Source organism: Gracilinanus agilis, chromosome 5, assembly GCF_016433145.1.
Source record: "Gracilinanus agilis isolate LMUSP501 chromosome 5, AgileGrace, whole genome shotgun sequence".
Taxonomy (NCBI): Eukaryota; Metazoa; Chordata; class Mammalia; order Didelphimorphia; family Didelphidae; genus Gracilinanus; species Gracilinanus agilis.
In genome coordinates this window covers 20,568,980-20,593,356 of record NC_058134.1, presented here as the reverse complement: position 1 = coordinate 20,593,356, position 24,377 = coordinate 20,568,980, and the positions used below count along the sequence as shown (strand labels likewise).

Sequence of the window (24,377 nt, the reverse complement as noted above, 5' to 3'; positions counted from 1 at the left end):
GGTTCTCTTAATAATCCAAAGGTTTCCTGGCCTGGATCATTTACAATTTCAAGCCTATTTCCCTGGGCTTTTTTTCAGGGCTTAACTGTGTGGAGCTAAAACTGTTTGGATGAGTCAACTTATTTAATTTTGGGAAATTAAGCGATGGAGATAATCTAAATTTAAAGCAAAAATGGACTAGGTTTTAGGGTTCAACTTTTGTTCTAGAAACAGATCCGTGATGGCTGGCTCCACGAAAAACTTAGAAAATGAACACAAATGAACAGCTTCTAGGTTATATTGCATTTTTAATTTGCTAAACCTTTTCCCGCCCCAATGACATTTCACCTGGTTCTGGCCTCTGCTCTGGAGAGAGGCCGTTATTAGCGCCATAAAAACCATCCGCAGACACAAGGCTAGTTGCGGAGAAATGCAGCCCAGGCCTGGAGGGCCACAGTATCGGGGCCCCATGGCTGGAGGGTCCCCCGGCTGCCGGAAGTCGGACTGGGTCAGTGTGTGTCCGACAGCTACTGACAGAAAGGACTAGGAGACCTCTGCCCCTCCCTCAGCACGGTGCCTGCCGCCGGAGTGCCAAAGGAAGGCGTCCTTCCCCTTCTAGATGGCTATTATTGTGCGGAAGAACAACTTAGAAATGAGAAACCACTGAGTCAGTCAATTGCGATTTAATGTAAGAGCCAAAGTCGGAGGAAGAGCGTAGTGAGGTGGTCCCGGAGCACCTGCGCAGTGCGCTGCCACACCCCGGGGTGGTTCAGGCTTCTTGGGAAGCTGCAGCGTCACAGAAGGCATCGATTCACAGCGTAGTTTCAGGGAAGATGCCGTCTGTGTGGCGTCCCTGAGCCAGCCAACGACCAGAGGGGGGACGGGCTTCCTGGGCAAGGCTGGTGCCCGGGCGGCCGCGGCCAAGGAAAGGGAGTATTTAGTGTGCTCAGAACACGGCCAGTGCGGCTTCTGCCCGAGATCCACGGAGCGAGCGAGCGAGCACACTGCGGAATCCTCCCCGGATCACACTGTCCCTAGGTTGAAAACGCAGGAACCACTATTGTATTGATAGAAAAAGATATTTGCTTCAAGAGCCCTGATTTCTCCTCGAGTTTAAACCATCAAGATGTCTTTTGTGGGAAGTGGTATTTATTTATTCACATAATTCCTCAGCACATTCCCCTACAGGACTGTTTAAAAGCCTCTGTAAATTAACACACAGCACAGTAACAATACATTAATAAATTAGAAATGAACAAAATCTCCGTACTTGTGGAAAAAAATGATCAAATGCTAATCTCCAGATTATCTGGAAAATGAAAGATGCAAATTACTATGAATCTGCCATGCAAATTAAATTCTGATTTAAAAAAAAAATCTCTATAAAATGTTCTGCAAATTATTCTGAGCTCCGTCCAAACTGAATTTTAGGAACTTGGACCCCCCCCCCTTGGCACCCCCCACCCCCGCACAGTTATTCTTAAGTTTTCATATTTTGCCCCCACTTGGAAAGGCAGACTGGAGATGAAAGTACAGAAAAGAATTACCTGAAAAAAAAAACACAAAAAATACCCGTTAAACAGAATTCCCAGGGTCGGGCCGGCAGCACTCAGAACTGGTCCTTGGTGAGGAGGTTGCATAGCTGCACGGGGGCTGCTGCCGCGCTGCGGGCAGGGGTTTCTCCCCCAACGAGGAAGGAGGAGATCCTCCATTGAGCAGGTCTGAGGGAATCCCGTGAGGAGCTCCCCCGGTCTCTTGTGGGGGGGAGGGGGGGGTGTTCTCTGCTTTTCGCTTTCCCTGGGCAGACTTCCGGAAGCCCTGGAGACCCCGGCCCAACTCCTCCTGCTCAAGGTTGGTGGGACTTGTTAGAGAATGCAGAAACTGACACCCGAACCCCAAATCCATTTACAGCTCAAGGAACTTTAAGATGAAGGAAATCCACTCTGAATTAGTTGACTTTGGCTTCTGTATACAAAATGTTTACCAACAGTAACTACGGGTAGATGAGACGGAGGGATGTGCAGCATTTTCAGAATCCCTGCATGTCCTTTTCTATGTGTGTTTGGTGCAGCGAGTTCTGGGCCATCCAAGTGTCCTCTCTCCCCCGGGACCACCTCCCTGATTGTCCATCTGTGTGATCCGGGCCCACAGAACTCCTGTTTCTGGCTGCAGGTGGTTTTTCCCAGAGACAGATGGTCCTCTTCTTCTCTTATGTTTTTCCAAACACCTTGAAAAGACACAAGAAAACGGGTTAAAGACACAAAGCCCCACCCAAGACTCCTCCCTGGGTGCCCCGCCGGCCGGGCACCCCATTCTTCCACCATGTTGCTCGAGAGCTCCAGAGGAAGTCCGTGGTGAGCCCACCCCAGGAAGGGCGTCTGAGGCTTATTTTCCTCGGGAAGTCACCGATGGCTCGCTCCATTTCTGCTCCCAAGATGGGATTATTTAAGCATTCTATGTGCTCTTTGGTTAATCTGGCCAATTGATGTTATAGTCAATGGTCACCCATTTCACCTACACTGTCAGATGACTGTCGTTTTATTGGGAAAATGACCCTAATGACTGCTTTAATTCCTTCTTCACCCTTTTCCCTTTGGATCCTGGTACTCGGATTCTCTTTCTGAGGCTCAATCTGCCAGCACTAAGCCATCCTCGGGGCCAGGAGTTGGGGACGCAGCAGGCGTTTAGTGAAGAAAGCACTCACTGCCTAAGGAAAGCCTTAGGGAACCAAAGTGACGCCCCTCGTCTAGGGAGCCCCAAACAGCCCGACCGCTGGCTCTGGCCTCCTCTTTGGTCCATCTCTCTGAAGCCTAAGGCTTCCTCTGCAGCGCCCCACCCCCCCGCCCCCGAGTCTGCTGGGACAGTCGTTGCTAGTAGAATACCTGGGGCCACCTGTCTGCAGCTGGCTGCTGGAGGGGGGCAGAGCTACCTCCTCAGACAGTCAGCGACTTCTCTGTCAAATCCAGAGAGCCGGCAGGGCAGAGGTCCGGCACTAGCCTCCCAGCTCAGTTCTCTCATTTTACTGACAGAAACCCAAAGAGCCCAACTTTTGGGACAAAAATCCGCTATTTGACAAAAACTGGTGGGAAATTTGGAAAACAATATGGGAGAGATTAGGTCTAGATCAACATCTCACACCCTAAAACCAAGATAAATTCAGAATGGGTGAATGACTTGACTATAAAGAGGGAAACTATAAAAAAATTAAATGAACACAGAATAGTATACCTGTCAGATCTATGGGAAAGGAAAGATTTTAAAACCAAGCAAGAGCTAGAGAAAATTACAAAATGTAAAATAATTTTGACTACATTAAACAAAAAAGCTTTTGTACAAACAAAAACATTGTAACCAAAATCAGAAGGGAAACAAATTGGGGGAAAAATCTTTATGACAAAAAACTCTTGACAGGGGTTTAATTAATGTTTTAAGGAGTTAAATCAATTGCATAAAAATCAAGCCATTCCCCAATCAATAAATGGGCAAGAGACATAAATAGGCAATTTTCACATAAAGAAATCAAAACTATCATTTTACGGACAGAGAAACTGGCCTTCCAACTGGAGGTGAGCCCAGGCACTCGTCCCTGCCTGGACCAACTCTTCTGGGTCCTTGGCCAGCGAGCGCCTCCTCAGAAAAAGGCTTTGGATGTCTAACATGAACTACGTGGGAGAGGTCAAAGGAAGCCGATTATATGGAGATAAAAAAAAAAAAAAGAGCCAAATTTAAAAACTAGGATGAAAAATCCAACCAGCCTGGCTCTCTGGCAGCCCTGGTGGGTGCTGGAAGGTGATGGCAAGGCCAAAGGAACGGCGCTCACTCGCTCCTTCCTTCCTTCCTTCTTTCCTTCCTTCCTGACTGGGCTCTCCGGGACCAGAAGGGCTGTCCCCTCCCAAGCCAGCGCCCACCTTTGGACAAGAGCATGGAGCTTGGCAGCAATCCAGTCAGTTCTCAATCTAAAAAGCTCAGTTTAACTTGTCTACCAACCAGAACAGCCCCAATCCAGCCTCCCTGAGGATCTCTGCAGATGAAAGACTCAACATAAAACCCATCTAAGAAGGGGGCAGGGACGGAGTCCAAAGAAAGCTGGGGTCCGAGGAGCCAGTCTAAAGAGGTCGGAGGCTTTCTATGCACGCTGGGCAAGGATGTGGGATTTTTTTAATTAGCCAAAAAAGGAAACGACTGAAATGAAACTAATATGGAAAATTCTAGAATAGCTCATTTTTAAAAGGAAACGAAAATAGGTTAAGATGAGGAAAGAATTACGTACAAAACAGGACTCGGACGCTTAATCCGAAGGGTGCTCAGGACAAGACCGATTGACTTCAAACCATTCGTCTATGCAGCTGGAAAAGAACAGACAAAAGCAGAATGAGGCGGGACCTCGCATTGGGCACAAAGGCCCGCCGGAGCTCAGACTCCTTTAAGCACCATCACCAGAGACACTGGCGTGGAGGACCCCCGGCAGCGGCCTCCGGCGGAAGGGCTCGAGTGCACCTCCCCCAGCCTTGGCCAGGAGCACTGGCGGCCGAAGCCCCGAAACCCCTCCGGAGGACGAGGCGGGAGGTTGTGGCCGGGCCGTCCATCACCATCTTCCCACCAGAGGGAAAGCAGAGGCGAACATCCACCCCTGGGAAAACTGCAGAAGGAATTAAGGTTTCCCTCCTGCCTGTCAGCCCAGGAGAGGCACGACGAGGGGCTCCGTCCATGGAGCCTGCGGAAGGCATGAGGGAGAGGGTGGCCAGAGAGGGCAGGAGACCAGAACCATCAGGGGCCCGGCGAGGAGCCCCAAGCGAAGGAGCTCTTGGATACAGCCCGGGGAGCCTCCTCCCCGTCGGGGCCCGTTTGCGTACCCTTTGTGATAGATGCAGAGACAAGGCAGGCGGGCTATGGTGTCTCCCTGCAGCAGCTCTTCCAGGCATATTGCACATTCTCCAGCATCTTTACTTAGTACGTCCTCTAGAGAAAGAGAAACAGAATGGAGGAAACGGCATTTGCAATGCAGGCTGCGGGGGGACGGGGTGCTAGAAAAGCTTCGCAGAGCCCCCCAGTGTCTGACTATACCCCGACTCCCATCAGCCCTCCATGGGCTCTACACCAAATGGAGTCCCACCTTCTCTCCCACTCTTAGATGGAGATGGAGGGACTTGCCAGGGTCAGTCAGTGTCTGGGGTGACCACAAGGCCTCTAGCCATGAATGCCTCAAAAATCTCATTTGCCATTTAGCTGACAAGCGGCCGGGATGACGACACAGAAAAGCCCACGAGCCTCTGGAGCGCCCCGCTTCAGTCATGACGGGGGGGAGGAAGGGACCCGCGTTTTTACCTTCTAATTCATCTCTAAGTGAGCCGCGGCAGCCCCGACCATCCATCCTCCGTCCAGGAGCGCAGAGCGGCCGCCTCAGCCAAGGACAAACTGGGCCCAGAGAGCTCTCCCCGCCCCCTGGTACTGATCCAGCCAACTGCATTCCGGAGACCCTTCCCCAGAGTCATCCTCACCCCCAGCCCCTGGACTGCTGTACCAGCCCAATGGCCAGGCCCGAGTGGGGCCCTTCCTGGGTCTGGCTCCAGCCGCTGCGGCCCATCTGCCCGAGAGCACACACGCACTTCCCAGGCCCTCCTCTGACCTGGGCAGCGCAGAGAGGCGACTAGACGGACCCTGAGACCGGCGGGGCCAGAAAGGGCCTTCGAGAGGGGCTCACAGAACCACCTGGAAACCGAAGCCTCGAGGAGTGAACTAAGGCGGGGCCCAATGGTGACCCTCCTCTGGCTGGCCGCGTGGACGCTCCTCCTACGGGCCAAAGAGGACGGCCGCGCCCTCCCCAGGACCTCCAGAGCTGTCACTAGGCTCTGACCATTCTAGGAAGGCCCAAATGGCTGCTACAGAAGTCCAAGTCAGCCACGTCGTGGTTTTGTTGCAGCCGCCTCTGGATTCAGGCCAAAGTGTCCACGGAGGGGCCGGAGAGGAGCGAGGCCGGACGAGGCCCGTCTTCAGTCCCAACACCGAAGCCGTCATGCAGAGACGTCCAGTCCTCCGGATGAGGTGTTTCCAAGTTGGCGGTCGGACGCCCTCCAGGTCTGCTGGACGCGTCCCTTCGGTCTGTCAGACGTAGGCCCTGCCCGACATTTAAGATGGACGGGCTGCGCGGAGGCGCCGAGAGTGGGGCTCGCTCGTCCGAGGCTCCCTGAAAGCACAAAGTCCTCGTGGGCTGCGGCAGACCTAGGCGGTGCCAGTGCCCGGCGGGGGACAGTCCGGCGGCTCGCTCGCTCCCTGCGTCTCGCCTGCTCCGTGGACTTCAGCGTCACTTTCAGGCTTTCAGGCACGCATCAGCGAATCAACATTCCTCGCAGACATCCTCCAGAGCTGCCAGAGAGGCGACCAGGGAAAAGGCAGCAGCTAAAGCCTAACCCTGTCAGTGCGGTCAGTGCCGAGGCGGCCCAGCCTCCCCGGCCTCTATCTGGACTCCGGCCGGGCCTTTTACCTGAGCTAAGTTTAGCTCATGGTCGGAGCCCTCGGGCAGAGCAGCGGAGAACAAGAGCGGCCGAGATGGCCAACACGTTTCCTAGAAAACAGGTCGACGTGGGGAGGGGAAACGGAATTCCAACCAACTTCCGGGATCTCTTCTCCCAGCACCCAAATGCCATCCGGAGCCATGAGCAGGTCTGAGGCCAGATGGGAACCCTGCTGGCTCGCCATTACAGAGCCACTTAGCGCCCCCCCATACACGTGGAGAACAACATCATCTGCACACTCCATGCGTTTAGAGGGGATCGGCGAGGACCCGAGAAAAGTGGCCGAGCCTGGAGCCGAGTCTTCCCCATGGGGGGATGGCCATGAAGAACCCCACCCCGAGCCATTAAGGCTGAGAGTGGGCCATGGCGGAGGGTGGTTTGGTGGGCAATGGCTCTGGAATCCTGGGTTCTAATCCCACCAGGACGGCAATCCAACCTGCTCCCAGGGTCAGGGGGCATTTGTAGACCTCTAAGCTTTATGGGAGTCACAATAAGCAGAGATTCCCCACAACTCCTTCCAAGGAGGGTCAATGTTGGGGGGGAATAGCCACCCCAACATAAGCCCAGGCTCCAGCAGGCCGAGGGAGGCGGGGTGCCTGGGCCTCGTGGTATTTTCACCAGCTAGCCACGAGTCCATGGGAATGATGACGGGGAGTGCAGACCTGGCTTGGGGTTCAGGGGCTTCATGCTGGGGGTCCTGAGGAGAGGGAGAGCTCAAGGCTGAGCAGACACTCCACTTGAGCTGGCAGGTGGGGAGCCAGAGGGCAAGGGGTGAGCCTGAGCCAATGGAAGCCCCTGCTTTGGATTCTGGGTTTCCTCCTCTATCCACGGGTGGGGTGTCCAAATCTGTTTCTGATGACAACAAAGGGGAGCTCACAGCGATGCTCTGCTCTCCCCGTGACGCTGAGGGGCAGGTCCGCAGCCATGCCGGCTCCCAAGAGTGGAGAAACGAAGCGGATGGGCCGCCTCTTCTCGGCCTCATGTCCAGTTAGACTCAATGATGATGGCCTGGTGGGCTGGCCAGAGGTGGGAAAGGGCCGGGCCGCGAGGCCAGGGCTTCAGAGACTACATAGGGAGGATCTATGGATTCTAGCGGGCGCCCCGCACTCTTCCAGCTCCCAGCTCTTCTGCGGCCCTTCCTGTTGCAGCCTGAGGCCATCTCATGCCCAACAACCAAGAGGGCCAGAACTCCTTCGGAGGGAGGATCTTCCCAGGATATGCCGCGTCCGGCTAGGCTCCTGAGGCCCAGGATGCCCAAGATCCAAAGGGCGCCCTCCCCACCCTTCACGTCCACTTACCCACGAGGGCTGCCCCTCTTGCCCGAGCCCTCAGATGGAGGATGCACACCTCTGGGGTTTCCCCCTGCCACACGCTTCATGGACTCCATGGCAGCTGGCTGGGCAGAGGGGGGCAATGGCAGCAAATGGCTGCCTGTGGCCCCGGCATAGCGGATTCTGTTCTGTTATAGAGAACAGGAGGGCCACGTCCTCCCTGCAGGGCACCCATCTAGGCTCAGGGAAGGGAGCTCTGCTTTTTGCTGTGGCTGATGATGCTCCCCTTCGTATCCAGGATCCCAGACAAGGTGCGGAAGCCCTCTGTCCATGCAGGGCAGGCTGGGGCCAAAGGGGAGCCTGGGGTTCTCAGGGCACATCCAGACTCAGACACCAGTTGTGCATCCCTGCCTCAGTTCCCCCTCCCTCGATCCAATCTGGGCGGTTGGGCCGAGCAGGCCCTTCATAAACCAGACTGGACGGCTTAGCCAGGAGCCTGCCTTTCTCCCTGCTCTCAACAGCCTGGCTGGCTGGATAACCAGTGGAAGGTGCCTGTAAGCCCTGCTCAGTGGAGGCGTGAGGTTTGAGGAAATGGAGCAATCAGGCTTAGTCTAGCATAGTTATGGTGACATTTGCTGGGGGTCAACACATATTTCAAGGGAAAACAGTCATTATCTCCTGTGAATACTGCATAATCTGATCCCAAAGGCTGACTATCACAAAAGGCCCAGAACCCCAAGTCCTCAAAGGGGGCTCCAAAATTCCAACTCTTAAAGAATCTGAAAATGATTTGATTCACTCAGCTCATCTTTGGTCCTAAAAGGATCATTTTCTTAAATTTTCTCTCATTTCCTTTTCTTCTAAAATTGCAAAAACAACTACTTAACAAAGAGATGGCAATCCACATTCACAGAATTTTGGAACAAGAAGGGACTTTAGAGATCACCTAATTTACTGCATTCTTCTGATTTATTTTTTACATCGATAGATTATTTGGCATAATTAAAAAAAAAAACAAAGATATGTAGCTCAGCCTTAAAACCTTCTCTCACAGCTTCTAAAAAGATTTATTTTCACTGAACTCCCTCCAGTGGGTGACCTCTTCCACTGAAGCTCCATACTGCCCCATGGAAAGGAATCTTGGCTTAGTCATGTGGGGAAGAGATGCAGTTCGGCCCCACTGTTCCTCTTTTTATTGTGGTGCTAATATTTACATGTCAGATCACAAGCCCAAGTTTATTCAAAGATGGATTCTTTTGCACCCCCCCCCCCCCAGGCCATCCCAGCCCTTTGAAGCAATCCTGGAGGCTTGACAAATCTGTTGTTTTCAAAGTGCTGTGGCATGACGAGCCAGGGATGCGGACTCTTCTTTATGACAGTATATTACCTAAAGACTGAGAGAGCTGAAACTTGTCTGAGCTCTTTCTAAGCCCAGGCCAAGGTCCTGGTGTGCCCTCTCCCTGTCCTTTAGGGATGGTGGCAAAACCTGGCAGCTCCAGCCCCAGCCCTGTCTTCTGGGCCTCTTCCAAGGGCTCTGCCTAACCTCCATCTCCATAAGCTGGGGCCTCTTTGGGCTCCATCTTGTCTCACCTCCCTGCCTAACCTGCTCTGGCTTTTCAGGGACTCTAGTCACTGCAGTGAGTTTGGGGGGCAGTACACAGCCAATCCCATTTCGCCCTTAGACAGAGGCTGCTCTTTCCCCTGAATGGAACTTAGTGACTTGGATTTTTGTTTTTAAAATAAAGATTCTCCAGCCTTGCTGTGAGGAAAAGGTCTGGATGCTGAAATTTCCTTAACGTGACTCACCGTTATAGGTTATCCTTGGCTTTGTTAGACACATCACCAGATGTAAATCCATTTCATCTGAAGGTACAAACTTGGAGCACACCGGGCACTTGAACCCTAAAAGGAAAGAAGGGAAAACCATGAGTCACTTCACTGCCCAGAGGGGATAAAGAAAGATCTGACCTGGCAATAACATAGAGATGTTTCTGTTTCATGAAAGAAATGGCCCTGGTTTGTTAGTGTTTCTCCTGACACAGGGCGGCATGACAATGGCTGGCCTTGAACAGTTTGAGCTTTTACCTTTTACATCAGGTGAGGGCAGGGTTTCACATTATATACATATTGTTAAACTGCTCTTGTGTGTGTTTAATATATTTAAGAAGTGCACAAAAGTCCATTTTAATGACATTTAACTATTAAGAAACATTCCTCAGCCCACAACTTTTTCTTAAAAAACAAAAAACCCAAAACCAAAAAACAAAACAAAACCTCACTTTTATGCTAAGTAGTGACTTTTCTGCTCCCTCCCCGCTGAGAAAGTAAGAAAAACAAGTCCCTCATTAGCCGGGGAACCCCTTGAAATGCCTCCCACCTCTCTGGGGTTGGGGAGTGGAGTGGGCTTTATGAGCCCTGGGACTTCCAGTCGTCTACTACTCCTGTAGAAACTGTGCTCACTTCACTTTTGATTAGTTCACACAGAAGGTTCTATACGATCCCATCACCTGTTTGGCCATTCTCCGATGGATGGCCACCCACTTCTCCAATTCTTTGCTTCCCTCCCCATCCCCAAGGCAGATTCTAAGAGAAGCAGATTAGGGGTAATGGAATCCAAGAGATCACCAAGTGAAAACAGAGCCCAGAACTTTAACAGGACAATCCTAAACAACAAGCTCTTTTTGCCAAACAGTTTCAGAAAAGACCTTTTGAAGGACAGACCTTTAGCTGAAGGATTTGTTTTTTCCTTTTTCCCTTCTACAATGTGGAAGCTTCTAACTCTTATGGAGGAAAAAAGAAACAGGAAAAGGCCTCTAAATGGATGGCGCTCACTGCTAAGAGTATTCCAGCAGAGCCTGACCCGTCTTAGCATTCTCATCAAAATGCAAAATGAACATCACAAAAAATTTTGGGATTAAAAAAATTTACCACTGAGAGAATGATGAATAGTAAAGGATAACACCAAGAAACAGAATTGTTCTAGAATGACAGAAATCCGAGAGAAAATCCTGCACCAGGTTACCTGCACAAAAAGATACCTGGGGGGGGGGGGGGGGGCTTGCCTATTTTAAGCATTTCCATTTGTGAGCTATAACCAAGGAAAGCCTTGGAGAAGGAGACTGGTCAATGGGCATCGTGCCAAAATCTTGGATCTTAACAGCAAATCATTTAAAGCAAGTGACTATAGCAAAGGACATATCAAGGTTCGCTGTGCAAGCTGATCAATCCAGTTATTATAATAATTAATCTCAATGATTCTCACCGTATCTTACTGTCTGTCTGAAGCGCACCAGAGCAGACGTGCATACAAAATAACTGCGGTTGCTTCCCTCATCTAAAACACCTAACCTGTTGGTCCAGATGTCTTTGTTCCGGCCCCTCCGCAGGTCCCTGGTGAGTTCTCCTGGGGATGTGGCTGGCACCAGGGCAGGGACAGAGAGGATGCTGGGTGGCCTGTGGGAGCGCACCCTCTCCGGCTCAGAGCCTGCTCCCTGCCCCTTCTCGCAGTGTCTTCTCTAAGCCCTCGATGGCCGCACATCTCCAGGCCACTCAGGAACCCCAGGGAGATGGTGGTGCCCTGAGGCAGGTTTATATAGAAGGTAAAAGAAAGACTCAAAGTAGAGGCCATGGGGGACCACTGGGTGGCTCAACAGATAAGAGTCCTCCGTTTGAATCTGGCCTCAGACACTTCCTCGTTGTGTGACTCTGAGCCTTGAACACTCTTCTGCCTTGGGATCAATATGCAGTAATGATTCTAAGACAGAAGTACATTGTCAAAGCCAAATGGACAATATCTACCTTGAAAATAAAGTTTTTAATGAGGAAAAAAATGCATACTATTCATGTATTTCCTGGCATTGTCCACCAGAGTTCTGCCTGGATATTTTCGTGACGGAACAGAGACTCATGAGAGAAAGCGGTAAAGGGAAGCTTGGCGATCCCCTTGAGTCTAGCCCAGGTGGTGAGGCTCATCACCAGGAGGATGGAGAAGGCTTACTGGCCAAGGCATCCTAAGGAAGCTGCCTGCGGTTCTGGACGTCTTCACGAGCGTACTGACTAGGAATAAACCCTCGATGTCCCTCTAGCTGGCCGCCTGTCTTCATTGGCAATGCCCCTGGGAGTGCCAGCCAACAGATCTTTGGCTCCCATGGAATGGGCAAGACTCACTACACGTAAGGGGAAAAGGCACCTGCTGGCTCCCCAGAGAGATCCGAGGGACCCCGACCTCAAGCCTGACTTCAACCCTTCTACTGTCCTGAAGTCTTCTCTAGTCATCCAGTCTTATATTCCTTTTTGCATCATGATTATCTCATGATCCAAGTAACTCCACTCTGGTCAGAAAACCATTCCTTCTGCAGTAATTGGAGGAAATAAGCCCCTTCCCCAGGAATCCCCCACTGCCCAGGCTGCTGACACAAAGATCTGCTATGCACCAAAGTACAGCAGCACTACTGGGGGGTAAAAAGTATAAACAAATCACCCACTTATGAAATATTATACGATTGTGTCCTAAAGAATGCTTTAAAATTTCAGAGAAACACGAGAAACTGCCAGCACCCATCTACTGTCCTCGTAGAAGGAATTAGATGAAGCCACAAAGTAATAAAAACCCAACCCCCAAGTCCGTTCTCCCCACTTTGCTACCCACCTCCATGACTGGGATTCATCACCATCATTTCCAAAGGAAGCCCTCAGGCCAAATCTTTCCTTGAAACAAGCTGAGGAAAACCCAACCAAGAAAGGCACTTGTGGGGGCAGCTGGGTAGCTCAGTGGATTGAGAGTCAGGCCTAGAGATGGGAGGTCCTGGGTTCAAATCTGGCCTCAGACACTTCCCAGCTGTGTGACCCTGGGTAAGTCACTTGACCCCCACTGCCCACCCTTACTGCTCTTCTAACTAGGAGCCAATACACAGAAGTTAAGGGTTTAAAATTTAAAAAGAAAGAAAGAAAGATACTTGCTGTCTCCCATTCCTCAGGCCCCGCTACTTTGTCCCCTACTTCCTGGCCTAAAGGAAAAATGGCTTCCTCTTGTTTCTCCTGGCTCCCTGTGGGAATGGTCACCTCCTTTGAAGGATTCTCATGGATGTCACTACAGTTCTCCCCAATCGCCTGAGGAACTGGGCCTGTTGGGGTCCCCCCATTAGTGCTGGGGTACAAGGAGACCCACTCCTCCTTTCCCAAACACCACATGCATGAGGGCACGCCAAATGCAGCAGAGAGGATAAACAGAAAGTGCTGTGACTGAGGATGTGAGGGGAGCATCGGATCTACTACAAGCCTAGCACTGTTCTGGGAAGTCCTGACAGATAGGAGACAACAAGCAACCCATGCACAGGGCATAAATGCAAGGTAAGTAAGTAGGGGTGTGCGAAACACTCTGGCCTTTTCCTATTCCTTTTCAAAAAGTGATCATCTGAACTGTGCAAGGAAGGCCCCTGGCCCTGGAGGAGGAGTTAAAGGTCTTGCTTCTGGGACCCACTGCACAATCTCGGGTGCCAGGAGCCTGCCTGGCCTGCCATAAGTTTCAAACTATCAGGAAGATTAAATCTGCTGAGGTTAATTATGTACATGTTATTACTGAGTCACGTGAACATAATTACTTTAGCTGGGAAGGGAACAGTAACAGCAATATCACTTTATTTTCACTTATTCATTCATTCATTCATTTATTTATCTATTTGCTTGCTCATCTATTTATTTATCTATCTATCTATCTATCTATCTATCTGTCTGTTTATTTATTTATTCATTTATTCATCCATCCATCCATTCATTCATTCATTCATTCATTCATTTATTTAAATGCTTTATCTTCCACCTTAGAATAAATATAAGAAGCTGGTAACTTTTTTAGTAGGATCTGAAGGTTTTTTTCTTTAGAATATTTTTCTAGTTCCATGATTCATGATTTCTGCCCCCTCTTCCCTCTCCCCTCCCAGAGCTGACAAGCAGTCCCACTGGGTTGGGCATCATTGTTCAGAACCTATTTCCATGTTATTCATATTTGCAGTGATCTTTTAACATCAAAATCCCAATCCTAACCCCATCAAACCACATGATCGATCGTATGTAGGTATAAGGTGGTACCTCAGAGTTGTTTCGCATTTCTCTCCTCAGGAGGGATTTAGAACATTTTTTTCATGTGCTTATTGATAGTTTTGATTTCATCATATGACAACTGCCTATTCACATCCTTTGGTAACACATTTTAGAGATTGCAGATCCAAGTCTAGATTCGTCTCTGGAGGGATAGATCCCTCTCTTTCTCTCTTCATCCATCACACCAGGCTGTTTGATTAGCTCTAAATTTTGTGATGAACCAAAGATTCTTAGTACTTGAGCTACCTTTATCCAGTCTCAGGGAAGTAAGCACTGACTGTGCCTTTGACTACTGTGTTCACAACAAAACAGAAATATTAATTTGATCCAACTTGAGTTTCTGCCCAATTAAATCAACCAATGAACATTTAAAGGGAGGGTTGTGATTTTTCTTTATTGTAAAATTAACTCAAATCATTAATAATAAATTACTCTCATACTAGATTGTTTTAATATTTTCATAAATGCATTAATATAGATATTGTTTTATTACCTCCCTGGAAAAAGCCCAAGTTTTTTAAAATGGGAAATTCCTGCAATCACCACCTAGGTGGAGAAACTTTGGGGCCCTCTCTTGTTCACACTCCTTGCAGACTCCCACTAGCACTTGTTTTTTCTCATGTCCTATTTAAAATATTAATACTTTTTCATGTTCTAATTAATGAGCTATTACTTTGCTATGTTGTCATTATAAAGGCCAGAATCTGAAAGGTCAATTACAGAACGAGGGAGGGCTAAGTGGAAAACAGTGAAACTTTACTTTGTTTCTAACTTGGAGCAACATCAGAAACAACTGTGGGTTGTAGATTGTACTGTAGAGCTGTAGTTTCATGAAAACTGCCTTTTAGTGATTCTGGAGTGATGTGAATAGGACTCAGGCCTGATATGTACTCCTCTTTGTCTCTTTAAATTCTGATATTTCCGTTACTAGGACAAATATATAGGCCCAGTGGCTTCACTGAAAACTGCCAAATATGAGGGGTCAAAGCATTGCAAGGGCCTGAATTTGCTAATAAATAGCCTCACCCCTCAATAAAAAACTGGCCCACTTCTGAAATGAAAACCAAAACAAAAACTCACTGAGGAAACATGAAGTTAAGAGAAATGAATGAAGACAGCAACACCACACTGAGGAAGAATGCTTCTCAAAGGCTCTCCAAGGAGGGAGAAAAGCTATCTAGTGTGCAGATCACTTAAGAAAGCACCCCTCCAAAGGAAAGACTTAAATGCTGTAGGGGAAGAGACCAGAGACACCCCCTGCTTCACTTCATCATTTTAAAAATGCAAAAGAGCCAAAAGAAGATAAAAGGCCACAGCATGTAAAGATAAAAGAAAATCATTGTGGAAACAGACACTGGGTACCCTGAGAGGAAAACCTGGGGGCTGGGGTGGGGGTGGGGAAAGACTGGACGGGACATGTGTTAACATCCAACCCCCCCCCCCCAATGAGAACTGGGGACTACCACAGAGACTCCATGGGCAGGTTTGGTCCATAAAGTTTGCACTAAGGTCTGTGAGATTAAAAACATCCTCATGCAGCCAAAAACCTTGTCATTTGGATTTGGTTGAAATACTGGCCCTCAGATAAATTGGCTCCAGGAGGAAAACAGGGAGCAGGCTGGGCAGGAAAAAGAGGAAAACCCAACTCACACCAAGCAAAGCCAGGCTTCGTGAACAGATGCACCAAGAGCAATAGCCTCTGGCCACTGAGGCTCAAAACTCACTCCAAAATCTATTCCACAGAAACAGAGCTGTACTAGGAACGGAGGGGAAATGGGGTTCCTGTGACTTATTCATCCAACCACCTGAAAGCAGACTATCGATTGGCTGTTGTCTCCAACATCACTAAATGCTATTTATTCTGGCCTTGTTCCATTTAGACTTACTATATAACCACCACGTAAATCTGTTGCCAACTTTCAGAATTATGTAAGTAACGGGCCGATATGGGCATTTATGGTATTCACCAAAGTATCTAATGAGTAAGCACAATCAAATTAGGATTACCAGTTGAAGAAAGATGTTTTGATTTTAAATTTTGATCTTAATTTTTGTCTTTTGAACAACAAAATCAGATGACAGGCAATACTGAAGTTGTCCCATTTCACTCTTACTTTCTAGACTATCAGAACATAAGGTATATTTTCAATACTACCAAAAAGGCCATGTTTTAGATTTAAAATAAGAAACCAGAACACTAGCGATATTGATCTTGAAAGAAACCTGTCCTTTTAAACTGCAATAAGAATGAGCCCACACAAGGACGTTCCATGTTTCAAGTTAAAAACTTCAGGAACCCTTCAGGGAAACCCCCTGGGAGTCCAGATTTTCAAAATAAACTAAGGGCTGCTTATAATTCCCCACAGGATTTCTAAATCTTATTTTTAATGATCCTGTAAGAATCTCACAAGCAAAACTGAACATTCACACCCAACTCAGAAACTTTGATTTCTTCAAAAACCATTTTGTCAAAATGAAGCCAATAGAAAACTTCCCCCCCTTTACAAACTCGAGATGGCCAGACTTCACTCTTTGGGCTCCTTTTCCTCACATCAACTTCCCACCAAGACTGGGTTCCAATTTAATTTCAGCCTTCATCTTTTCCCTAAGGATCAGAGACTTGTTCCAGGTCACAGGCTATAAAATGCAACAGATTGTCAAGGTTCTCTCCCCCTCCAAGGAAGAAAAGTAGGTAGACTCAAAGGCCTCTCACTCCCTGCTGGTAGAGAGGAGACACAAAAAGAAATCACTTTCTTGGCAAGCAAGTTCTCTCTCCATGTGAGCTCCAAACGACGCCAGGTTATTTTAAGTCCCCTTTAATTTTTAATTATATTTTAATAATTACTGTCTACACCTAGCAGTAGTTTTCCATGTTATGAATGATTTGGTTTTTTTAAAGCAAGATAAAATTCCAATCCTGAGGGTTTCGGTGAACACATTTGTCACACCACAAAGGTGCAGCCCCATTTTACAGAACAAAGACTTTCCTATTTAAAGTAACTGATTTTTTGACTAAAACAAATCATTTTAAAAATGTGAATGGACCACACTAGTAAATGGGTAGGAACTCTAACGGAAACTGGATGGCCATGATAGTAATCCTCATCACACTGGCTCAGCTCTATGAAGGCCCTTATTGCTAAAGGTCACCAATTACTCTCAGTAAGTGCTTTAATCTGGTTTTTGGTGAAGTAAAATTGTCTGCTGTCAGAAAACCCCCAGACAGTTTTCTGGTATGACACAATGGCAACAACTCAATCCCAAAGCTTCCCCACCACCAAAGGCCGCTCTGGCCCGGCCTGGAGGCGCCCCCCCCTAAGAGCAGGGCTGGCGGACCCAACCTCCCTCTTCCCTGGTTAGTCCAGTCACTACGGAAAGACAAGCTCCTCTGAACTTCCCTCATTTAATTCCATAAACACTTGCAGGGATGAGCAAGAATGCCAAGCAGGGCTCACCGGCCTGGTCAGCTGAAGCCAGAAGGGCCAGGCCGCCCGGCTCCTCCATTCCTGCCATCTGGGCCAAAGCGCACACCAGGGCTAGCGCTCCCAAGGCTCCCTTCTCCTTGATGCTCTCGCCTCCCTTTCCTCTGAGTGTCCCAACAACCCTCCTGGCTCTCCTGTGGGATCTTCACCGTCACCAAGAGCTGAGGCTCCCCAAGGCTCTGGCCTGGGCCCTCTTCTCCCCTCCACAGAACTCACCCTCCCAGATGGCTTGTCTAGCCCTCATCTCCTGCAGCTCCAGGGGCATTTCAGATGATCTAAATGGTCCACCTCGCCTGTCCACTCTGCCTGCCTTGTTCTCCTCCCTGTTCAAGTCCAGATGCTTCTCTCCTCTCTCGGGCAGGGCCTTTCTCGAATCCTCCAGTAGCCCACTGGCTGGCCTCAAGGACACATGGTTCTTCCTCTCTCCGCCCCATCCCCGCCAGGCCACTGGATCCCTACAGCCTCTGGGATGGGCCATCCATAGCTGGGCTCCTTCCTACCTTTCCAGGCTTCTAAAACCTTGATTCCTGCCCTCCACCCCCAGCCCTACCCAAGTCCATCTCCCACCTGCACTGACATATTCAAAAAGTATCCAAAGGGAACCTTTGACCTTGCCAGGGTCTGAAGGGCTGAATGGAGCGCTAGAGGCAGCTGTGGTCCAACCCCGGCCCCAAGTGCTCTGGAGAAGGGACCGAAAGCCGGGCGTCCTCAGACTCCAGAAACCAGGGTTCCTTCCACAGGCTGGGCGGCCTTTTAATTATTCAGGAAATTCATCAAGCCATAGCAGCCAGCAAACAGCTTCTAGAGCTCCTCCAGTTCATGAAAATTTAATCACGGACAATAACAATACAATTCAGGACTTTAAAATAGCCACAAATTCAAGCTAGGCTTCAGCAGAGGCAAGACCTCCGAAGTTGTCATTTCAGCCAACTTTCAGGTTTCCAGGGTTCAAGTCTCAGTATTTCAAGTCTCTTAGCATCAGGCTCAGGGGCAGCAGCAGAAAAAAAGACCATTCAGGAGGATGAGGAGGAAGGCCCTTTACGCCAGCTGCCTCCCCTTCCCCTAGTCTGGTGGTTCCAGGCTTGGCAAACCCCGAGCGATCCTTGCCCGACCTCATGCTCAGCCCTTCTGTTGAACTTTGGGATCTGCTGGCTTCCCTTTGGGTGATTTGGGTCCCCATCTTTTCACACAACTTTCTAGCTCTAGACTTGTACTTTTTAATGGCACTTTTCATCCTAGATGAGGTGAAAAGAAAAATTCTCCCACAATTGGAGTGTTTTCTCTTTGAGAAAGCTTTTTAAAGGCCATTCCCTGTCGAGGATGAACAGAGCACACTGGGATCTTACCAAAGGTCACAAACAATGGACGCCACCACTATGGATGCCAAATAAAGCCCCCAATGCAATCGCTTTCCTGAGATCTTCCGAAAATCGGATCGCCCTGAGCTGCTCTGAATCAAGGAATGCCAACAGCAGGACTAAAGCTCCAGAGAAGGCCTGGCCCCGCCATTCTAGGATAAAACCCAAAGTGGCCTCGTGGGCCCCCTTCAAGAAAGGGCCCTGTCTGAGGGCTTCAAGGCCCAGTTTGGCCAGCTGGCTGGCTCAGACAGGAAGATGAGCTCCAATCCAGTCTCTTATTACTTCCTAGCCAGGAGACTTTGGGCCAGTCACTGAACCTGGTGTTTGCCCCATTTGTCACTAGGAATAACAACAGCACCTGCATGCCTATGTTGTTGTGATCAAATGGGATAAAAATGGCCAAATGCTCAGCACAGTGCCTGGCACATAGCAAGCCCTAGTGATCTACATCAGACAAAGACAGGAGGCAGGAGAAGCTCAGGAAAAGTGGGATCCAGACCTTTGGGAAGGGGGCAGAGGTGGGCATCCTCTAAGACCTCCCTTCCCTGGAGGTCCTCCTGCCCTGGCAGGGTCACTGTTCGCAGCTGGACCATCCATGGCTGGAGAACCCCTTTATGACTGTCAGTAGAAAACAAATGAGGGGCCCCAAATCAGGCACCCTTTTCTGGGGCGTCCTGGGCCCCTCCACGATGGGCCTTGGTGACTCAGCAATAAGAAAGTGGAAGAAGAGAATGCAGAGAAATTTAGCCACCAGCTCTGGCTAAATGCATGTGAGCCGCAGACCACTGGGAAGGTCCAAATGGGGCCTCCCTGGACAGGCCAGCTCATCCCAATTTTTTGGAGGCCCCATCTTACGTACACAATCTTCTACTTTATTGAAATGTATTCAATGTGGCCAGATCTTTGCTCTTCTGCACACCAAAGCAGCGAGCCGAGCCTCCGCTAAAGCAAGGTTTGAAATGCAGAACTGCAGGCCAGACACCTCCCATTGGGGTGACCCTGGGCCAGGCTGGAGGTGCTCAGCATCGACGGAGGCGAAGGCGGAAGGGGAGGCTTCAGAAGCCTTCAGTCCCTGTTAGAGACAGAGGGTAAGGAAGTGCGGCCAATTCCACAGAAGGGGATTGTTAAAGGTGAACTGTGAGGAGCCCATCTCAGAGGGGGATGAACGCTGCCCCCTCAAAGGCCTCTCAGCCAGGCTGGCCAGGAGAGGGAAGAAGCCGCCCTGAAACAGGAGGCTTCAGGCCGTCCTGAGTTGATGGACAATCAGAAAACACCGAAAGGGCTTCGGGACCAGAAAATTCTGAAGTACAGATTTAACCTCCAACTTCATGCAAACCCAGGGGATGAGGTCTAGTCCCTGGACCATAGTTTGTTTTTAAATCCATCTTTTCCTTCTCAGGGCTCTGCGCTAGGGAAAGTGGCCCCAGTGAGGAAGATCCAACTGTTCCAAGTGACTGATCTTCCTAGAAGGTCTGGCAGGTCCACAACAAACGTCCTCCCATAGTGACCCTGGGGGGTGCAGGGGGGCAGGAAAGTCTCTCCTGGGGCTCCTTTGGCTCAGTCCATTGTGGAAAGGGAGTGAAGAGGGGCTCAAGGGGATCCCCTGGCCGAGCCTGGGGCTATTTAGAGCTAATCAGCCCCCCACAAGGGCCTACCCAGTCAAGGGCTCCTGTTTCTAGTCATCCACGGTGGGCTCTAGCCAGAAGGTCGGCCGTCCCCACCATCCTTGGCCTGGCTGCCAGGTGGCCACAAGGAGTCGTCAGACCTTGCCTGCTTCTCTCCCTGGAGGCAGAGCCTAGCAGGGTAGGGAGCAGGGACGCTGAGGCATCGCTTGCAAAGCACAACCTGCACGGGAAGCCCATGATGGAGGAATGGCATGATCGGGATCCTTGGAGCCCAGGCCTCACTTAGTGACCAGGCCCCCAGCACCATGGCCAGAATGGGGCAAAATGCTGGCCTTGAACCCGGGCCATCTGGGCTCCCAGGCCTGCTCTCCCTGCAGCCCCTCAAATGGGGATGACCACTGGGAGGCCACAGGAAAGCAGGAGGAGGGCCAGATTCCCCATCGGCTCTGTGATTGAGGCTGGCCTCCCGTCAGACTGCCCACCTGCCCTTAGTCAAGGTCTACACAGAACAGAGGCCAGGGACTCAGCCTAATTCCTTCCCCCAGTTCTTGCCCATTTTCCTTTCTAACCTCAGAGATCCCAGGGAGGCCCTGAATGCCAACCCAAACATCATCCAAGTCTAAAGTCACAAAGGAAGGCTCAGGGCCATGGACATTCCCCTAGAACCACAGCCATGGCCCCTTTTGGGGCATTCTCAGCAGTACCAGAGGGATTACAAATGAGGAACTGGAGGCAGGCAGGGTTAAATGACTGGCCCAAGGTCACCAGGTCCAGCACACCATCCACAGCCCTATCTACTTGGATGGTACTTTGTGACTTCCTGGAAGCTGTCATTCCTACTTCATTCAGGCCTTCCAGTGGCCTCCAGCCTCATCTGATCCACTACTGGCAAAGCTCAGCTCTGTGAGTTCCAGGGATCTGGGGTTCTCCTAGGAGGAAGTGAAGGCAGCAACGCCTCCTGGGTCAGCCCTGGGCCAAGCCCTTCATTTCATTAACATGGAGCCCCAGAGAGGGAGGTGCTGCCACTCTTCCCACTTTACAGGAGAGGAGACTGGGGCAAACAGCCTTGTCCAGAGTCATCCAGGCAGGAGTTGGACTGCATTCCTAGTCTTCTGGCTCCCTTTGGCCTTCATAGCCCTTCACTGTCAGGACTCCTGCTTGCCTGCCTGCCTTTGGGTGGAATCCACAACTCCTTTACTCTAGTTGGGCCAAACTGGCCCCTGGAAGCTCCAGGTCCCCCCAAACCCTCCCCACCAAGCCTCTGCCCATCTCCACCTCTCCTTGGCACAGAAAACACAGAACTCAGCCACTTGGTCTTTAGCAAAGTGGGACTGGTGGACAGGAGTCTGGGCCCAACCCTTCCCAGCCTGGGGCAGATAATGATAAGAGGGGAACAATCTACATTAGAGGTATCAGAGACAAACATTACACAAACCAATGGCCCTGAAGGAGAGAGGGGCAACCAGGTGCTGGAGAGATTGTGGGAAGGTAGGCACACTAGTACATTGTTGGTGGAGCTGCAAGGAGGGAAGGACCATTTTGGAAAGCCATTTGGAACTAGGTAAGGGAGAGTGTCTCAAAGGGCCATTGACATTCTAGAACACTGATAGCAGCACTTCTGGGAAGAGTGAAGAATGAGTGACAGAGCAGAGGCCTAGCACTGGCTAATGGTAGCAGGGACACAGAGAAGCAAACCAAAGAGCCCACCCCACAGTGACCACAACAAGATAAAGGGAAGGCACCCAGGCCAAGCCATGTGACCAAACAGAAAGGCCAAGCAGGGCACACCTGGCACCCTGGGGGGGGGAGGGGGTTGGCCTCTCTAAGAGGTTAAGGAATGGGGATAATCAGATAAGTAAATAAAACAGAAAAAGAACAGAAAAGTCCATAAAAACTTTTAAGAATAAAAGAGAGCTAAAATAAAGGCTGAGTGTTTGATGAGCTCATCAGCAGTTCAATGAAAAGATCACTAAAATCCCATTATGTCAAATTCCTGGTAAAGAACTCATCTATAAGGAACCCATTTCCCAGAGAAGGGGGGTGGCCTGGGGCCAACAACAATCCCTTAGCGGATTTTTTCCTTTTCTTCCCTTTACAGAAGTCCTCCCCCCATCCCCCCCCCCCCATCTGCCCTTCTGGGGCAGCCATTACAGTTCCTTATAAGAGTAAGCACAACTAAGCCTAAACCCTCCAATCACCCAGGAGAGTGGGGTGGGGTGGGGGTGGTCACCTGCTGATTGGCTCCTCCCCCAAACCCCCATTGGTCCAGTACCCTCCCTTGTGACTCCCCAATTTTGTCGTTTTCAGCTTTTGGATTGGGAATGTAAGTTATGTCTATTAAGGGAAAAAACAGCGAAGTTGTCATAATGGACGCTTTGTAATCAGAATCAACATAAAAACTTGAAAAAATGTAATTTGATGAAATGATTGTCCTTTAAACTCCTGCTTCTTAAAACTACAATCCGTGATAGAAACCTAGTCATTGCCAATTTTATTCTTCTATCACTGGAGGTGAAAAAAACCTCCTGACTGAGCGAACTGTCCTATAGTATTTACCTATGAGGCCAGCCACTGTTGGGCCCAGCCACATTTGTTGCTGTCAACAGGAAATGCATTTTCTTTTTCAAAGCAAAAAAAAAATAAATTATGAAATCTATCCCACGCCTAGAAAGTCACAAGGCTTCATTTACACAGAATATCCTAATGAGAACAGGCTGGAGCTCAGCATTTCCCTTTTGAACTTATTTATACTAATTTGAAAACTGAAACTAATAGGCAGCTTTACACTAACCCCTTGTGTCTTACACTCAAGAGGAGTAATTCAACAGGTTTTAAAGATTCTCTTCTTATCCCCTCCATCAAGAACGTTTGCTGGATCCACCTTCCTCCAGTTTCTTTCTCACACACGGCATATTTGTCTATAACACCTGAGGACAACTGGATATATTTGCTCAGAGGGTGGCTTCTCTGAACCTGGTTTCAGTGGCCTTAATCGTTATCGAAATGGAGCTGAATACCATGCAGGGCTATAGACAAAGGATTTTCCATTTTCCCAAAAAGTGTCATCCCCTAATTTTAAATCAACCCCCAACTTCCTTTTCCACACGAGCCTTTCCTGTACACCAGCCACTTTCGCGTGTCCTTTTTAAGACAATATCTCGGTCAAAGGAACGAGTAAAACAAACAAACAAACAAAAAAGTAGTATTTCAAGAATTGTTTTCAAAATGTTGGCAATATGGTGAGGAGCAGAACCATACTGGCCCATACTCTGCTCTGCTCATTCTAAAGTATGGAAGTGGGAAGGAGAAATCCCGGCGGGGGCACGAATACTCTAACAAAAGTGTAAGGACTCCCTCCCGCAGCCACCTGCCAGGCTTCCTCCGAGGCCGTCTCCTTCCCCCGCCCCTCCCAGCCCAAGGCTGTCAGTTTCAGCCCACGGGGGGGCTCCCTCGTCTAGACACCCACCTCTGTCCCGGACTGCCAGTTTAACCCCGCGGGGGGGGGGGGCCTCCCGGTCTAGGCTCCCCACCCAGGACTGTACGTTTCAACCGGCTGGGGGTCTCCCCCCACCATTTTCCGGTCCAATCACTCCACCTAGTCCCGCCGCCCCCACTCGGCGCACGTGACATTTTCCGGACAGCTGCCAAAGTTCCGAGGAGGCCCCCAGAAGCCAGGGGTCCAATTAGCCCCTTCCGCAGCCAGGCCGGGGGTCCAGGAACGGCGCGCACGTGCCGCAGGCGGGTACTTACCTCCAAACATGTGCGGGGAGAGGTGCGCGGGCAGCGAGCCGATGACGAGGCGGGGCCCGGCGGCGGCCGAGCGGCCCTCGTCCGAGGTGCTATTCACCGAGTCCTGTGAGCCGTACGGGCCACTGCTGCTGCTGCTGCTTGGGATGTGGAAAGCGGACTGTGCTGTGCGGGCCGGGCCGCCGCTGCTCCCGCTGCTGCTCCCGCCGCCGCCACTGCCGCCCAGAGAACGGGCGCCCCCCCGGGGCCCCGAGGCCGAGCCTGAGGCGGCTGCGGCTGGGGCCAGGGCTGGAGCTGGAGCTGG

The 24,377-nt window shown here is 50.1% G+C and overlaps 1 protein-coding gene across 1 annotated transcript in view; it reads right to left on the bottom strand.

The window, feature by feature from the left end:
- Positions 1–272: 272 nt before the first annotated feature.
- Positions 273–24,377, bottom strand: part of ZNRF2 (zinc and ring finger 2) — a 47,354-nt gene continuing 23,249 nt past the window's right edge. Inside the window, exons 3-7 of the mRNA XM_044678870.1 lie at positions 24,077–24,373; positions 9,569–9,664; positions 4,833–4,938; positions 4,250–4,325; positions 273–2,206 (exon numbers count right to left, since the gene is read on the bottom strand). Coding sequence (XP_044534805.1) covers positions 4,268–4,325; positions 4,833–4,938; positions 9,569–9,664; positions 24,077–24,373 — 557 coding nt within the window. The 3' untranslated portion in view covers positions 273–2,206; positions 4,250–4,267. The remainder of the gene's footprint in view (positions 2,207–4,249; positions 4,326–4,832; positions 4,939–9,568; positions 9,665–24,076; positions 24,374–24,377) is intronic.